Below are 16,923 nucleotides of genomic sequence, written 5' to 3'. Positions count from 1 at the left end.
AGTGAGGTATTTCCATTTTTCAGGTGGAAAAGCTGCAGTCAAGAAAATGGCGTGATTTGTGGGCCTGGCTCATCAACTCATGGTGGAGCCTGGACTTGACTCCCGGGCACAGGAATCCCAGCACAGGGGCACAGGAATCCCAGCACAGGGTGCCAGCTTCTGCCATCCATGGCCTTTTCTTTTCCTTGTTTATACTACCTAAGCGAAATCGTCCCAGCCAATGGTCTAACTGGCTGTGATTATTCATACATCTGCCTACCGAGCACGACCCTAAAGCACCCCGTGTCTGTTTACCCTCACGCCCACTGGGCCCCACCCTCTGGAAGTCCACAGAGGTTCCAATCAGCATCACCCACACCGCACCGACCACAATTCCCATCCCACTCTTTTGCTTCCAAGAAGAGCAACCCCATCCATCCAGGCAAAAAGGTAGAAAGCTCAGGCATGTCCTCTCCCTCCTTTTCTCCCTCTTCCTCAACATCCTCCGTCAACCAGTCATGACTTCCTGTAGAGTCCAATTCTAAACATGTGTTTTGTGAATCCTCCTTCTTCATTCCCACTACCTAGTTCAAGTTCAGGAGACTGCTGTTGGTTTCAGTGCTCTAGCAAGACCCCACTTAAATCTGTCCCCCACAGCGCTACCAAAGAAATCCTTCTGAAACGCACGCACCGCCGCCTCTTTGATTCCTGGCCCTGCTTTAAAATGACTTCCCATCAGTTTCAGGGAAGCATCCACACTTCTTAGCATAAAAACATGACCTTTCAGAATCCCTTGGAGAAACAGATGAATCCAGGTCTGTGAAGCCACCCAGCTGGAAACATCCTGGAGGTCCAAAAAGCAAAGAAGATACAAAAGTCTGTGGTGGGGGTCATGTTGAAGGGAGACAGGAGCCAGATTGAAGGGGCTCCCGCTGGCCTAGGCGGGGACAACTTGAGAATCAACACGAGACTGCAGTGGCATAGAAACATTGTAATGTGCAAGTAAATTCATTATTCTGATGAAAGAAAATAGTTGAATTTTTGTCCTGACTTCTCTATACAAACTGTCCTTATTTTAGGGTAGTAAGATAATTGATGAAGGAAAGTTCTATACAGAAGAATTCAAATGAATGAGCACTGAAGGAATTATAGAATTAGAATGATACCGTTTCCACAAAGCCTTTAACGAAATACTGCGTCTAGGTGATAATTGCCAATGGCTGCTGAAACCATGAGGTAAAAGTCTGATGGGAAGGTTGAAAATGAATAGGACAACTCACGACACCTCACCCCACTGATCAATTATGAGAACAGAAACAACCAGCCATCAATCACATGCCTGGGATGTGAGGCATAGAAAGTGCACCACCAGCACCTGTGAAGTATACTTGCACACAAATGAACAAAAACCTACCTTTAATCCCAACAAACATCTAGATCTAACTATTGATTTACAGAACACACAGGGAATATAGAGACATGTCACCTGACATAGTAGGGCTTTACCAGCAAAACCAAACCTACAATGCAGAGAATTCCAGAGTATAAATAATATAGGTTTTTCAACAAATAAATGGAATAAGAGAAGGAAAAAAATCTTCAGGTTAAAAGAAACTTAGGAGATATATCAACTGAATGCAATGGGTGATGGATCTCATTTGGATCCTGACATTAACAAATCAATGCTACACAAATGGTATACGATAATTAAGAAATTCCAACACTGGCTATTTTATGATTTTCAGCAGTGATGTGCTAGAGTCAGCTTGCACTAGTTCATGAGAACCAGCCATGGACACAGCTCCCCAACTCTGTGTGCAGTGTCATCATGTTAGCAGCTCGGAAGTAGCCACGATGGGAGGATTTACGCCACAGAAATTGGCAAATACTACTCATCAGAGTTTTCCTTCCAGAAAGCCAGTTGCTAAACATTTCCTAACAAATCTCTGATTTTAAAGAACTATTATTACCATTATTATTAAGGATGAAAATGATTTTATAGTTACGTGTTTTTTAAAAAGCCCTTATCTTTTGCGATCATATTGAACTATTTACCACTAAAATCATATAATGTCTGAGGTCAGCTTAAAAGTAATCATGTAAAAGGTAGGAGGACAGAGGAGAGTAGAGATGGAATGAGGTTAGCCTTGTATTGATAAGGTTGAAGCGGGGTGTGGAGCCCCTGGGGGCTCACCACTATTCTCTCCACTTTTTAAAATTCTCCAGGAAAAAGTTAAAAACACAACCACAAAGGCCCTCCAACTGGTGCCTGGCCTCCTCCCCACCACTCTCCCTGGAAGACCTTCCACTCTGATTCTAGCTGCAGGGCCCTAGGCGCAGTTCCCCCCTGCCTTACCCCTGGGCACCAGGACTGCTGTGCCCCTCGCTCGCTCGTTTCCCTCTCCCCTCCTCCCTGCTGTCTTCCTCCAGCTCCCATTGATCCTCCAGGTCTCACAATCACCTCAACTGAAATGTCACCTCGGATCCTGTGACGTGCAGCATTCGACTGTGTCTCTATTAATGGTTTAATTCATATACAATCCTATGAGGCACCTACAATTATTAGCCTTGTTTTGCAGATGAGGAAACATGGGTGGAGTGAGGTTAAGTGACTCACAGGTGGTAACACTGCCTCACAGATTCAAACCCAGGTGGTCTGCCCCTAGAGACCCTGTTCGGCACACTGTTCCCTGGACCGCGCTGCGCCACCTTCACTCTGCTGCCATGAGACCTGCACCCCTCCCCTCTCTACTTTCCCCACTTTTCTTACTCATTAGACAGGAAGTTGCCCAAAACAACGTCTTGATAATACAGTTCCCCAAACAGTAATATTCAGTAAGTGCTATATGAATAGTATGCAGTTTTTTTCCCTTAGTCAGCGATTTTCAAACTGTGTTCCTCTGAACCCTAGGGTCAAATTAGAAGTGGCACGTGGACTGCCCTAGAAAAGGGATGGCTGGCCCTTAGGGAGGAAGAAGCACAGAGCTACAGAACTACCACCCCTGACTTAGTTTATGTTTTATATTTATGTTTTACATAGTGAGCTTTGCAATAAGTTTGGAGAAAGAGTCCTGCGACTAAAACAAAAATTTGACTATCACTGTCCTACATCCAATGTACCTTCATTCTACCCATCTTTGGAAGACAAGGGGTCTCTTCCCAGCTAGGTTATGAAAGGGAATCTTCCTAGTATCTTGCAATGTTTATACTATTTCTTCAAGTTCAAATTTCTGAATTCTTATTCTGAATTGTAAAATTAGAGAAACGAGAACTGCTAAGGGTTGTTTCTGTTCCCCAATAACTTACTCTCTGTTCTTGTAGCTAAGCCTTTCTCTCCTCTCTCTTTTCTCCAAAGACTCTCTCATGTGTCTATGCCTAGGAAATGCTCACCGGGTCCAGGTAGGGCAGGATTTCCCACAGTAACACGAATTGTAGCCGCACCACTGACTTATATACAGTCTTCTGTTTATGGCCTGGTTGGAGGGACATGGGAACTTCTGCAATGAAAAACAGGTGGTTGGGCCATTCCAGGATCCTTTCCCTCCCCCATTCAAGGGCACCCTGCTAAATCAAAGCCAGGAAGAGTGAAGGGCCCAGTCACAGGGCACCTCTCTCCAATTCCAAGAGTCACAGGCAGTGAGTGACTGAGTGAGATTCCTCTCATATCCCTAAGCTCTGAGGCAGGTGCCCTGCCGCCCTGGAAAAGCTGGCACATCAGTCCCACCTGCGGGCCCAGGAGTTCTGAACCCTGGCTCCTTGGCAGAATCTCCAAAATCCCAATGGAAAAATACATATGCACAGATTCTACCCCTCCTTTCCCATTCCTACAATGACATACTCATCTAAGAGCTCTGGGAAGGGCCTGGAACCTCTGGTTTCTAGAAGTTCCACAGAAAATTCTGATGTACACTCAACACAAAGCAATATGGCCCTAGTGCTGGGTACTAGAGAGCAGCCTCTGTATCTTGTGCATGTTTGAATCCCCAGTGCCTAATGATAAAATAAACTGGAGCAAACTGGGTATCTCCCAAAAGAATCTCCACCCATTTCTTCACGCTCCTCTTCACAGGACAGAGACCACTTGAGAAGGCCAAGCTACCATTTGGATTGAAGCCGATGCTGGGTACCTAAAACAGAGCCAAAATACTCCTGGAATGTGATATACTCAGGTGTGTATTCTCCATCCTCAGTCAGCAGTGCCCCATAGTCTGAAAAATACAGAGAAATGTGTCATTTTCTCCAGGAAAGCCTCAGCTTCAGTTTCTTTCCCTACGAAGAGATGAGAGCTTGGTACTGAGCAAAAGGATTCTTAATATAGAAGCTTTGGGAGAAAAAACTTAGCATTAGAAAAAAAAAATGCCACTTCTCAGTTAATTCAAACTAAGAGACTAGAAACCTTTCCAGGGCTTTCAACAGGAGGTAAACAGCACCATTCCATGGGTGTCTAAGAAGCTCTGGCTGAGAGCCCAAGGCTCTCTAATCCAGGGTTTTCTCCTTCCCATTCAATTTCCAGCTGAACTCCTTTCTTTCTTTCACACTTGACTTCCCACTTGGTCTCTTAATAGACTTGTAGATTGGCGAAGACATATCAATTGACACCCTGGAGCTATCAGAAGATCCAAAGTAACTGTTTCTGCAGGAAACTTCTAAAAGCAAGGGTCTGTGCAGGGGATAGACAAGATTAAGCCACCAACTTCTTAGCTTGCAAAGTCCCAGAAAGCCTAGATTCCAGTGGTAAATAAATTCTAGTATTGCCAAGAGGAATAAATATCAAATCCTCAATCCCTAGCATATGTCAAGGGCAAAACAGATGAACAGTTTCAGAAATCATCCTCAGAGGCCTACCCTAGGACGCTCCAGTCTCAAATGGTGGGGTAACCTTGGTTGGAGACTATTCTGCAGGACATGTACTTGCCATAGTTGGTGACTGTAGGCAGATAAGTGTTCAAAGATGCGGCTCCACCCATGAAGCCAAAGTTGGTGCCACCATGGAACATATAGAAGTTGAGGGAGAACCTAAGCTTGAACATTTCACGCACCTCCATCATTAGCACTGCATATAGGTAGGAAGAAAGGGGGAAATAGAAGAGTGTGTGAGAATGTATAGCCCGTCATGGATTTTCAAATCATCTAGACCTAAAATATTCACAATCAACCAATATCTCATGCCCAGAAAATGTGTGGGATTAGCCAGAATTGACTGAGAAGGATTGGTGAAGTTATTCCCAGGAACATTTTCATAACCCAAAGTCATTCATTACTTTCTCCTCTGGCTTTCACATTTTTGGGAGATATTTTTTCTAGCACACAAATAGCATGTATCAAACATTTGCTTGTGCCTCTTTATCTTAGGCAAATATATGTCTGGCTTAGTGTTTCTTCTGAAGCACTTAGCACTTTCAACAGTGACTGATCTGAAATTGTGGCACCAGGAACATTGACCTTCATACTCCATTTTAAAGATCACTACAATTCACCAGGGAGGACTGCAGAATTGGGGTCAGAAAATCTGGGACCAGGTAACATTCTACTTCTATCCAACACGCTTTCATCGAATTTTCCTGCCTGTCAGAACAAATCATTCTATTTACTTTAATAGCCTCCACATAATATAATTAGAGGGGAAATTGCTGAAACTTAAGTTTCAATTACAATGATCTCAGTGCTCATTTTATGCTGTCACTTCACCAGCACAGATGTCTATGAGGTATCTACTCAATCGCACTGATATTTGCAGAGCTATATGACGTAAGAGCCTTGTATCCCATATCTCAAGTATACTGATCAGCAGGAAAAACGAGTCAGTGCTATCTGTGGCCCGTGTTCTCCTGAGAAAGGAATTAAGGAACACCCACCATGATGATCCAGACTGTTGCGGAGAGCACCCCACGTGTCAAAAGAGCTCGCTGTATATACCATCATCATTATGGGGCTATGGCCCTGAGAAAAACCAAGTGGCAATTTAGAAAAGTTTATTATGATTTAGAAGCTTGAATTATTTGGAAGGGAACTGTGAAATCTGGTTCTCACACCCCCACCCTTGGCAACTCAGGGCATCCCCTTACTGCTCACCAACTCTGAGTTCTACTCTGCCATTCTCACAGTATTTTCCTGGTCTCATTATTCCTCTTGTGGTTTCACTGGTCTTCTTGCCTAAGCTTTGGTAAAATCAACTGCCATTTCAACATTGCTCTCTCTAGAACTTCCTAGAAATAGAATCTTTTCATATCGTTGAATGAACAGAGTTCTAGTAAGGAAGTGCCTAACACAGAGAAAGCACTAAAACTGGTCAACAAATGAGTACCAGACGAGTTGAATATCATAAACGAGAACTCTCCAAGCCCAGAACTGCCAAACATGCTCCAGCCCCCACTCTTGACCTTGCCTTCACTGTGTCACCTCTTGTTCCTTCATCACTGGGACCCGCTAGCCTGTCTGTTCAGGCTGGACTCTGTCATAGGCCTTTTCAATTCTGCTCCTTTTCCAACTATAAAGTTAATCAGTCCTTTGAATTTCTGCTCTCTTTTCTGTCACAACCTCCAACTCTGGGGCCCTTCCAACAAACCACCTGTAGCAGCCACATTCATGCCGAAGCTTCCAAATGCTTCAAAGAGAGTCCTACAACACTGCCAACTCGAGCAACCACAAATTCATGTGATCTCATCTTATCTTTATCTATAGTTCTTCCTGGGAATCTTTATATTAATATTTAAATTTTTTAAAACTCTATTGAAGTCCAAAAATAATGTTCTGAATCCTTGAAGGCTAATTAAACTGTGGCCATGTGGCTCAAGCTCCTCTCAATCTCACCGAACCTCAAACCACAGAACTGTGGTCTGAATGTTTGAGTCCTTCCAAATTTTATATGTTGAAATCCTCACCTTCAAAATGATGGTATTAGGAGGTGGCGCCTTTGGGAGGTGATTAGGTCATGCATGTGGAACCCTCATGAGTGAGATTAGCGCCCTTGTAAAAAGAGTGCCGGGCCGCTTCTACCATGTGAGGAAGCAGCTGTGAATAGAAGGCACCATCTATGAACCAGAAAGTGGGCCCTAACCAGACACTGAATCTGCCAGCACCTTGATCTTAGACCTCCCAGCCTCCAGAACTCTGAGAAATAAATTTATGCTGTTTATAAGCCACTCAGTTTATGGTATTTTATTGTAGCAGCAGAAATGGACTAAGACTCATAGTTTCAAACATTAGGAATGATTTTTTATGTGAGCTTTTCTAGTGTATCACTTCTTACTTCACATAGGCATTGTCATCTATAGATACTGGAACATCTATAGGCACTTTGTAGCCATCACCCTTCATCTTTGTGTGATAAGGAATTCAATGCTACACAAGGCAGTCCATTCCATTTTTGGAGAATTCAGATTGCTAAAAATTATAATCCTTATAATGAGACAATATGTTTTCTCAATTTTTACCCATTGAAACTAATTCTGCTCTCTAGTACTGCAAAGAATTTCCTTTTCATGTGGAAATACTCTAAAATTTTGGAGATGTTCACCAAATAAGTCTTATCTTTAATGTGAGACTCACAGTTCCTTGAGTTATCTTTACATAAGCCCTAAACCATATTTCCTGGAAGTAGTCCACTTTGTTAAAATATCTCGTAAGACATCATGCCCTGAGCAGAAAAAACAAAAACAAAAAACAAATGCTTCAAATTTCTTCTTGCCAGTATGCAGAAATGTGATAAGGTCATTTCTATCAATGAAACTCAAGTTTTCAAAGTTATTGGCAGTTGATGTCACAGACTTGGTTTAGGTGGAGCATCTAGTAAACTGACTTCCAAAGCCCCTTTGATGTAAAATGCCATCAAGATAGCCCTCTCCCTTTTTACATTTTGGCCCTTTAACTTTGCTGCTATCATTTGGTTTTTAATTTTAATGCAGGGGCTGTACAATTACTCCATGTTGATGGACATGTGGGTGGACCCCACTCCATTAAGCATTCTACAGACCCTTGATAAACACAACTTCTCTCTCTCTGCTCAGGAGAATATTGACCAGGACACAGGCAGCCCCCATGCACAGCGAGCAGAACTAGATGCAGCCTCTGCAAGGGCAAGGAGTATGTCTGTCTGATCACCAGTATATATGAGGACTCAAAAAAGTCCTCATTCTGATCTCAATTTGAAACCTCTACCTTCTCATCTAGCTCAAGTGTCAGCTCTCCCTACTATGTGAGCTCTACTTTGTCCAGTTTGGAGAGGATTCTCTTTGACAGAAAACACAAAAATAAAATAGGGAATCAGAAGCTCTGCTTTCTCCCTATGTTCAGTTAATGCCCCAACTTCTGCCCTAAGAATTGTGCTTCTCTCAAGTTGTTCTCTTTCTTAGTCAAGTCTAAGAAACACACTGGAAGCAAATTACAGTGAACTTTAATTAATGCTGAGGGTTATGGGCAAGATATTGTAGGCTTGTGGATTTAATTTAATCAAACCTACAGCCACTTAAAAGAGGTATTTCAAGGGCACGATAGATCCAAGTTTTAACTAAACTAATCACTGCTGGGAACTTCCCCAGCAAATGAGTGAAGAGATCCTAGCATGGACAAGAATCAAAATGTCTCCCAGCCCTAAAGTGTCCTTACCTGAATTGAAGAAAGCTCTTGATAAGTTACTTTCTTGATATTCTTCATGTGGAGAGTGGCAAGCACTGGGGAAGAAAAGGAGAAACTCTGCACGTGCCCTGCTGTGACCACTACAGGGCAGGGCAGAGGACACCCCCCCAGGGCCAGAAGGGATGATGGGCTCAACACGTCCTGAATACGCCCCTCACAGGCATTTCCCATTGACACGGTTGTGGCTAGCTACAAAGATGTGATCCTACACTTGGATCCAAACATGCAACATACAAAGGGCTTTCAAATACACCCCTTCATTTAGCGTTTGCAATGAACGACCCAGAGAAGTAAGACTGGCAGTTAAAATAAACCACATCACACTGATGAATAGTGCAGGCCACATGAGGAAATCGAGCCCAGAGAGGTGAGTAACCTAAGACCTAAAACTTGGCTACAGGTCTCCTGACTTCCGAATCAGAACACTATTCTGACCCTTCCACTACAACATGAGGAAGGATCACCAAAAAGCCTGGGGGAGGGAAAAGCAGAGGATAAGGCACCTGACAAAATTGCTTGGGTTTAAGAATTCCAAAAGGCTCTCTGGCTCCATTTGTCTACATGTTACCTTTTCCCATTTTTCGGTGTATCAACCCACATTGCTCTTTGTAATCCTATCTATATTTCTCCACTGCTTTTATTTCCTGGGCTTATTTACCCCATGAGCTCGTGGGGCTGGGTCCACAACAGGACAATTTCTCTGACACGGCATACACTTCCCGTGTCAAAGACAGAGTTACCCTTTATTCAAGTCCCAGCCAGGCCACACTCTGGGCCACCAAGGGGCTGAGAGGATGGAGCGAGTGTTCTGCATGGTGCACGCCTGGGGGTAACAGTTGGTGGGGCAGCAAGACCTGACTGGCTCCTCAACTCAGCTCTGCTTTCACCTAACGACAATGGGGCCTCATCCACAGAGACAGGAAGGATGGCACAGCACAGGGACTCCGGTTCTGTTTCAGACTTGACTAATGGAGGAACTAGGGCAAAACCAAAACTGTACCATCTTTTAAGTAGCCTCTTTTCAGTTCTAGTCCAGTATCCGCAGTCATGAGCAGCACCTTGATCCCTCTTGTCACCAGGGCCTACGGAGAAATTCACAGTGAAGTAAATGAACTGTCTCTGGCCCCTCGGGATTGCTCCTCTCTGGAAAAACTTATAAAATAAGTTTATTAATAAGCAACAAAAATACTATTAATAAAGCAAAGCTGAGGAATGGAGAGGAAGGTCTAATTCCCCATCCAGCTACTTATAAGTTAGGAAATTAGGACAAAAATCTCATCCCTGCTTCAGCCACACTCAGCAAGGCCAAAGTGACAAATGAAATTTCAAACCTAATACTAGAGGCAGTGGGATTGTTTGCATTCACCTTAATATAGTGCTTTCCCTTGAGGACCTGAATTCTGGATTTTCTGCAGTGTATCAGAGAGTTTAAGGTGAACAGACTTCTCCACATTTTCACCCAAATCACCCACATCCCATGGGCCCAATACACAAGAGGCATTTGTGGACACATGCACAATTGTGGGTTTTCCTTTGGTCAATGGCAAAGGCAGGCAAGTTTTGGCTAAGTCCAGCCACAGTCACATTTTTTTGCTGCATGAACCTTTAATGTTCCTACTTTAATTAAAAAAAAAAAAATTCTAGATAGATTCTAAATCCAAGATAGAGAGAAGAGGCTAGGAGACTTATCTACTTCATGGTAGAATCCTGGGACTATGACCACAGGTACTGAGATAAGCCAAAGGTACACCTTCCTGATCTTTCGGATCAGAATATCCTGAAAATGTAAATATTCCTGCAATTAACCCTAGTGCCCTTTGTTAGGTATGAGGAAGTAGTTTGTTTCTACTAAACTTTTTTGAAAAAGAGGGGAGGCAGAGAAGTGGCTCTGAGAAGAGCCAGCATGTCATATACCAATCAGTGTCGCCCCCTCCTCTACCATGGGTCCTGTTCAAATGCCATGAGTCACATCTCTAGCCCCAGTGAGAAACATGGCTCAATGGCAGGTGATCATATCACTTATCCTACTAGATACCTGAGAAAAAAAGAGAGTAGTAATAATCATTCCAGCATCCTGGGGGTGTCCTGGACAAACCAGGATATATGGCTCATAATTCATAGGGATAGTTCTAGGGATGATGAGCTATTTTTGTTTCCAACTGCTATTGTTTGCATGTGCCCCCAGAAGTTCAAGTGTTGGTAACCTGATTGCCATTTTGGTAGAGTTTAGAGGTGGGGCTTGTGTCATGAGAGCTCTGCCCTCATGAATGGATCGATGCCATCACCACAGAATGAGTTCATTATCATGAGAGTTTGTCCCCTTTCTCCTGTTTCGCGTGCTCACTTGCCTCATGATGCCTTCCACCTCATGCTGCTCTTGGGTTTCCCAGCCTCCAGAACCATGAGCCAGATAAACTTTTCTTTATAAATTACCCTTATAAAATTGTTCATAAATTATTGTGTTGTAGCAATAGAAAATTGACTAAGACACCAACTAAACTTTATTCTAACCACAATTATACAACTGGACAAACACTTTTAAAGAAGTTTTTTTAGAGATACTAGATATGTAAGGCAGAACGTAAGGAGCCAAGATCCCAGAGAGAAAGGGAGGCTAGCATTTGGCACTGCTTTTGCCTTAAGACAGTGGCTGATTCCTAAAATATCAGCCAGGAAGAGTCTGAGGAGTTGAGTAGAGACACCAGCAGTTTTATAAGACTTGGGGAAAGAAACTACAGTTTGGGGACTGCCACAGTTTAGAGACAATGGCTTTGAGCTAGAATTTATAGGGCTATCTCCTGGGAATAAGGATGAACATGAATTAAATTAGCTCACACAAGGACTGAAGCTCAGCTTCAAATCTTTGCAAATACCTGCCAGAAGCAAAAATAAATCCATCTGGAAGATGATCAAAAGCTTCAAATGATTTTAATGTTTTCATAAATAAATGTCTGACATTAAATTAAAAACTTATTAGGTATACCAAAAGATAATACTTTACTGAAACCATGAGAAAAAATACAATAGAAACAGATCAATAGGAGCTCAAATATTAGGTTTATTATACGCAGTGTTGAAATAATTATAATTAATGTGTTCAAGAAACTAAATAAAAAATTTTACAAAGCAAGGAAAACTATAAAAAAGAATCAAATAAAAATTCTAGACCTAAAAATTAAAATATTTGAAATTAAGAACTTAATAGGATAACTTTAACATCAAATTAGACAAACCTAAAGAGAAAATTAATGAATTAGAAGATAATTTAGAAGAAATCAACCAGAAAATAGTATAATATATGTGGAATATGATGAAAATATCTAAATCTGTATAATGCTAAGAATTTTCCAAAACAAATTAAAGACTTTGAGCCAAAAATTGAAGAGTGCAAAAAATGTAAGCAGGATAAGTAGAAAGAAAACCACACTTAGGCATATGTGGCCTAGGCATATCTTAATAAAATTGCTGAAAACCAAAGAAAAAAGTATTGAAAGCAGCCAGAAGCAAAGATACACTTTATCTTCAAAGGAACAGTAATTTTATTGATAACTCCCTTCTTAACAGAAACAATGAATACCAGAAGAATCCCCAAAGAAAATAAGTGCCAACCTGGAATGTTACTTACAGCAAAATGTACTTCAAAACTGACTATGAACTAGACTATTGTGAAATTCTTTCATAAAAAGTGAAAGAATTCATTACCAGTATACATGCAACGAAGAAAATACTAAAGGTAGAGAAAAACAAGAGAGATGAAAGCTCAGAGATGCAGAGGGTAAAAGCAACAAAAAATTATACAGGTAAATCTAAACGACTATTAATTCTACTTAATGATAAAAATGACAATAATGTTACAGGTCTAAAACATATACATATATATAAAACATTAAATGAAATGATAACAATGGTACCTAAGATGGGAGAGAGGAAAATGCAATTAATTGTGCTAAGGTTCTTGCTTTGCCCTGGAATTGGCAAACATTTCAACTTAGATGTTAACAATTCAAGGATGGAAACTGTGATCTGTATGGCAAACATTAGAAGAATAGTGAAAACGTATTAAAAGCTAGTAGAGGAGAAAATGGTTTAATTAAAAAATAGTCAATCCAAAAGGACACAAGAAAGAAGAGAAAAGGGACCATAGAACAGGTAGGACATCTAGAAATAAAATGATAAGATGGTGGATTTAAATGCAAATATATCAGCAACTACATTAAATGTGAATGAACCAAATACCTAATTTACGAGACAAGAATTTTCATGACAAATTAACATAAGCAAATTCTAATTATACACTACTTTAAAGACATGTACCTTAAATCATGGATACAAAAAATTTGAAAGTAAAAGAATAGAAAAATATGTATCATACAAACATCAACCCAAATAGAGTTATGATATCAACAGAAAGGAAAGATATCTCGACATCACTTCCTTGCCTTACACTAGAGTTATACAAGTAGTTTCCAGTCCCTTCTCTAGAAGGTAAATGCATGGAGAAATTAAACTGGACCTTATTCATCTTCATATCCCATGGTTCAGGATATGTTTGCTCCACAAACTAACAGTGAGAAAATAAGTGAGTAAATATGGAGAAAAAATAAAGGAGCACTTACCTTTTTAACGTACAGCATGTACTTTTTATCCAGATAATATGAACCATATTCATTTTCCACCTGCACAGCAATGATGGGACCTCCCTGGTTATACTGAGGGTCAAGGAGATGAGAGTTTCAGAGTGAGGTAAGGGTGAGAAAAGACTGGATTTGCTGAGTTTACTAAGCACACACATATCTGGAGTGCCATAGAAATAACACTCCTAAAGTCAACCTCAAGTTGCAATACAGTTCTGGCAATTTCTCTCACACTAAGGTAGCAGTCGCCTCGGGAAAGAAGTCATATACTCGGAATCCTACCTTGTCTAATATTGCTTAAATAATTAACCACCCTTATTTTTTCCCTAATTCAACGTATTAAGCATGGGGCCTCAAACTTTCAGAACAATCTTGCCACCTAAGCACCAGTGACAACATCAATGACTAAGGTGTCTGTCATCCTTTCTAGGGGTTATCTCACCTGTATGCTGGATCTCATCTCCTGCCCACTTCTCAGGAACGTTGCTGTTTGGTGTATCCCTTCTGTCTTCTGTATCTTCGTCTCTTTCCTTACCGAACCTTTCTCATCGTCATTTAAATTGACTTAAAGCGCTATGTTTTAAATAACTTTCCTGGACCACTCCCCTTCCAGTTAGCACCCTCTTGCCCTCTTCAGCTTCATGACCAAACTTTGTGAATTATTTCTGTACTCACTCTTGACCCACCCTCCCATCTACTTCTCTACTCACTGTAGCCTCACTTTCATTCTTTGAATTCCGCCTTAGTTATTAAGACTGGCCTTCTTTTTGCTAAATTCAATCACGAAATTTTAGTCCTAATGTAATTGTTCTCTTAGCAACATTTGATACTCTTGGCCATTTCCTCATTCATGAAACCCTCTCTGCTGCTGTCTTCTGTAATCCATTCTCTCCTAGCTCTGGTTACTCTTCCTCAGACTCCTTTGTGGGTTCCTTCTGTCCTACCCACCTCTTAATGTTGGTGTTCCTCATGGTTCTCTGTTACTCCCAACTTTGTGTCAATCTCAGCCCCTTCTGCCCTTGCAATAATGTCCTTTGGCAAATATCTTTAAATCCTCCCTCCTCATTGTCCCTTTCAGCCAATGTTAACATGCTCAGTAATCCCCTATCTTTATAGCTCTCTCAACTCAAAATCCCAGTCAGCTAACATATCTTACACCTGTCACATCCTAGGCAAATTTCACTGTGCCCACTTTGCACTTGCTCAGTCTACTTTTGGAACACATGACACAATCAGATAAGAAACATATTGTTGACACTTAAGAATTAAACTCATGCCGATAATGCAAGTAGCAATCTGGGCAAGACCCAGGACTATGTATAAGTGTGACTGAAGTGTTTGCACACTAAAAACTGATCACCATGACCTAGGAGAAACTTTAGATGCAGAGAATTGAAATGGGAGAATATTTAGCAAGGAATAACTGACTATATTGTAAACCCTGATAAGGAAGAAAAAAAGACACAAAGCCTGAAACAGTGTTTCTCAAACCTTTAAATTGCATATCCCCTACTGACAAACATCGAGCAAGTTTTTCAAAACCTGCTTCTCCCTTTCCCCTTCCTACCCAATCAATGAGGAATCCAACAGACTAGAAAATAGAAAAGAGGAAAGATCCAGAAGTTGACAGTACCTAGAATTATCTGAAGCAAGAGACCTTGAATCTGAAAAACACAACTGAAAGTTCTAAAAGAAAGATATTCAGTTGTAAGGAAGTGGTGAATCATAAGGCCTATAGAATGTTATCAAGACCTCCTAACCTCCTTAGGGCCTGGTTTTATGCTCATTAAGCAACTTTCTGATTACTAATTTAGTTTTTCAGTCAAGATTTTCAAAGACTAAGAAGTCCTAAATTAGGGATGGGGTGAGCATTCTAGTCTAGCATTGTTGAGTAGAATTTTGTGCAAAGAAGAAAATGTTCTATATTTGCACTGTCTAATATGGTAGCAACCAGCCATGTGTAGCCATTGAGCACTTGAGATGTGGCTAGTACAAATGAGAAACTACATTTTTTATTTCATTTAATTGTAATGAATTTAAATTTAAGTAGGCACCTGAGACTGTGGCACATACTAGACAGGGTAGCTCTACTCTCAGTAAAGGCCAGTCTCTACTACACCCCACATGGCACATTAATTTATGTTCTTAAGTCACTTACTAACTCTGAGACACCCATGTCAGGAACCAACTCTGTTGCCAGTAAATTCACACTATGTGGAGCCTCGTCCTGGCCACATGCAAGCCTTGTCATTGCCTCCATTCTATCTACAAAGTCTCCTTCAATTGATCCCTGTGAGGATAAACTATGCTAAGTAAATGTTAATTACCTAGAGCAAAGCTTGACACCTAATAGACGCTATGTACTTGTTACTCCTCTCAACTCATTTTCTAGCTAGTATATGGTCCATTTTATGTTTTTCAGCCATTTTAGAAATATAGGAGCATATTATTTCCACTTAAACAATATGCACAATGGTTTTATTGCAGAGAGGTATATTAAAAGCTAAGTAAACTGCAACTTTTATAAATCCACTGGCCTAAGGTCAGCTACTGTTTGTGAAGGACTGACACATATAGCTATCATTAGGAGATAAATGAAGACATTTTGAGGATAATTACTAATTTCTAATATGGCAATAGAGAGAACAAATAAATAATGGGCAAGACAAAATAAAAATATACAGAGTGTAGGTCCAAGTGTCCTTCCAGGAAAAAGGTAGATCTAAGTATGTGAGTGTTTAGTTGGGCAGCAGGTGCAGGAAAGGCATAAAAGAAGAGCAATTAAAACCTGTAATTTTACAATAAGGAACTGGAATTAGCTGCTGCATATGCTTCCTGTTCCTGAGCGTACAGAAAGCAAGTTAACCCTACCCAGGAAACCATCCAGGCAATCACTCCCTTGGTCTCAGAGATGGGGATTGGGTTTTACCTGGAGTGGTACTATCTTGGAAATCAGCTTGTCAAAATAGCGATTCACTGCGTTCCTGAAGCCCTTGTAAGTTGTTCTCAGCTTCATTTTCGGGTCCTTGAGTAGCCAGCTAAGATTAGAAAGGCGAGACACAGGCTTAGGATGGGAGACAGCAATGAGAATGTTCAAGCATAGGAGGCTGGAAATTGCAGACAGCCCAAATTTGCATAGCCACACCAGAACAGCATATTGTGAGGGGTTAATCCAACTTTAAGAAAAAGCAGTTGGTACCAGTTACAAACAAATCAGCACTTGGGCCATCATCTCTTTCCTCAAAATGTAAATTGAGGTTGTATAAAATGACATGATCTAGAGCAGAGCTCATCAAACCACAGCCCCCAGGCCAAATCAGATCTGCAGTCAATTTCTGCAAATAAAGTTTTATTGGTACACAGCCACATCCATTTGTTTGCATATTGTCATGGCTGCATTCATGCTATACCAGCAAGATGGATAGTAGCAGGAGAGACTGTATGCGGTCCACAAAATCTAAAATATTTACTATCTGGCTTTTTTATAGGAAAAGTTTGCCAATCCCTAGTCTAGAATGAGACTTTTTTTTTTCAAAAAATTTAGGGGTACAAATGTTTTTTGTCACATGGATGAATTATATCATGCTAAAGTCAGGGCTTTTAGCGTACCTGTCACCAGAATAGTGTACATTGTACCTTAGAGGTAGATTTTTATCTCTTACCCTCATTCCTCCCT

General features: G+C 41.0%; 1 protein-coding gene across 4 annotated transcripts in view; it reads right to left on the bottom strand.

Moving 5' to 3' along the window:
- The window catches only part of LOC105857301 (beta-galactosidase-1-like protein 2), a 53,428-nt gene that overhangs the window by 11,173 nt on the left and 25,332 nt on the right, over window positions 1-16,923 (bottom strand). For 3 of the 4 annotated variants that reach the window (XR_012919015.1, XM_076002665.1, XM_076002667.1), the window contains 8 exons: window positions 16,177-16,285; window positions 13,230-13,322; window positions 9,614-9,695; window positions 8,584-8,648; window positions 5,835-5,919; window positions 4,895-5,032; window positions 4,107-4,187; window positions 3,370-3,476 (listed from right to left, as the gene is read on the bottom strand). Coding sequence is in view for 3 of the 4 variants with exons in the window: in XM_076002665.1 (XP_075858780.1) it covers window positions 3,370-3,476; window positions 4,107-4,187; window positions 4,895-5,032; window positions 5,835-5,919; window positions 8,584-8,648; window positions 9,614-9,695; window positions 13,230-13,322; window positions 16,177-16,285 (760 nt within the window). In the remaining variant the exon portion in view is untranslated. The remainder of the gene's footprint in view (window positions 1-3,369; window positions 3,477-4,106; window positions 4,188-4,894; window positions 5,033-5,834; window positions 5,920-8,583; window positions 8,649-9,613; window positions 9,696-13,229; window positions 13,323-16,176; window positions 16,286-16,923) is intronic. The other variant, XM_076002666.1, reaches the window with a different exon arrangement.

This window comes from Microcebus murinus, chromosome 4 (genome assembly GCF_040939455.1).
Source record: "Microcebus murinus isolate Inina chromosome 4, M.murinus_Inina_mat1.0, whole genome shotgun sequence".
Taxonomy (NCBI): domain Eukaryota; kingdom Metazoa; phylum Chordata; class Mammalia; order Primates; family Cheirogaleidae; genus Microcebus; species Microcebus murinus.
This window is presented reverse-complemented; position numbering and strand designations above follow the sequence as displayed.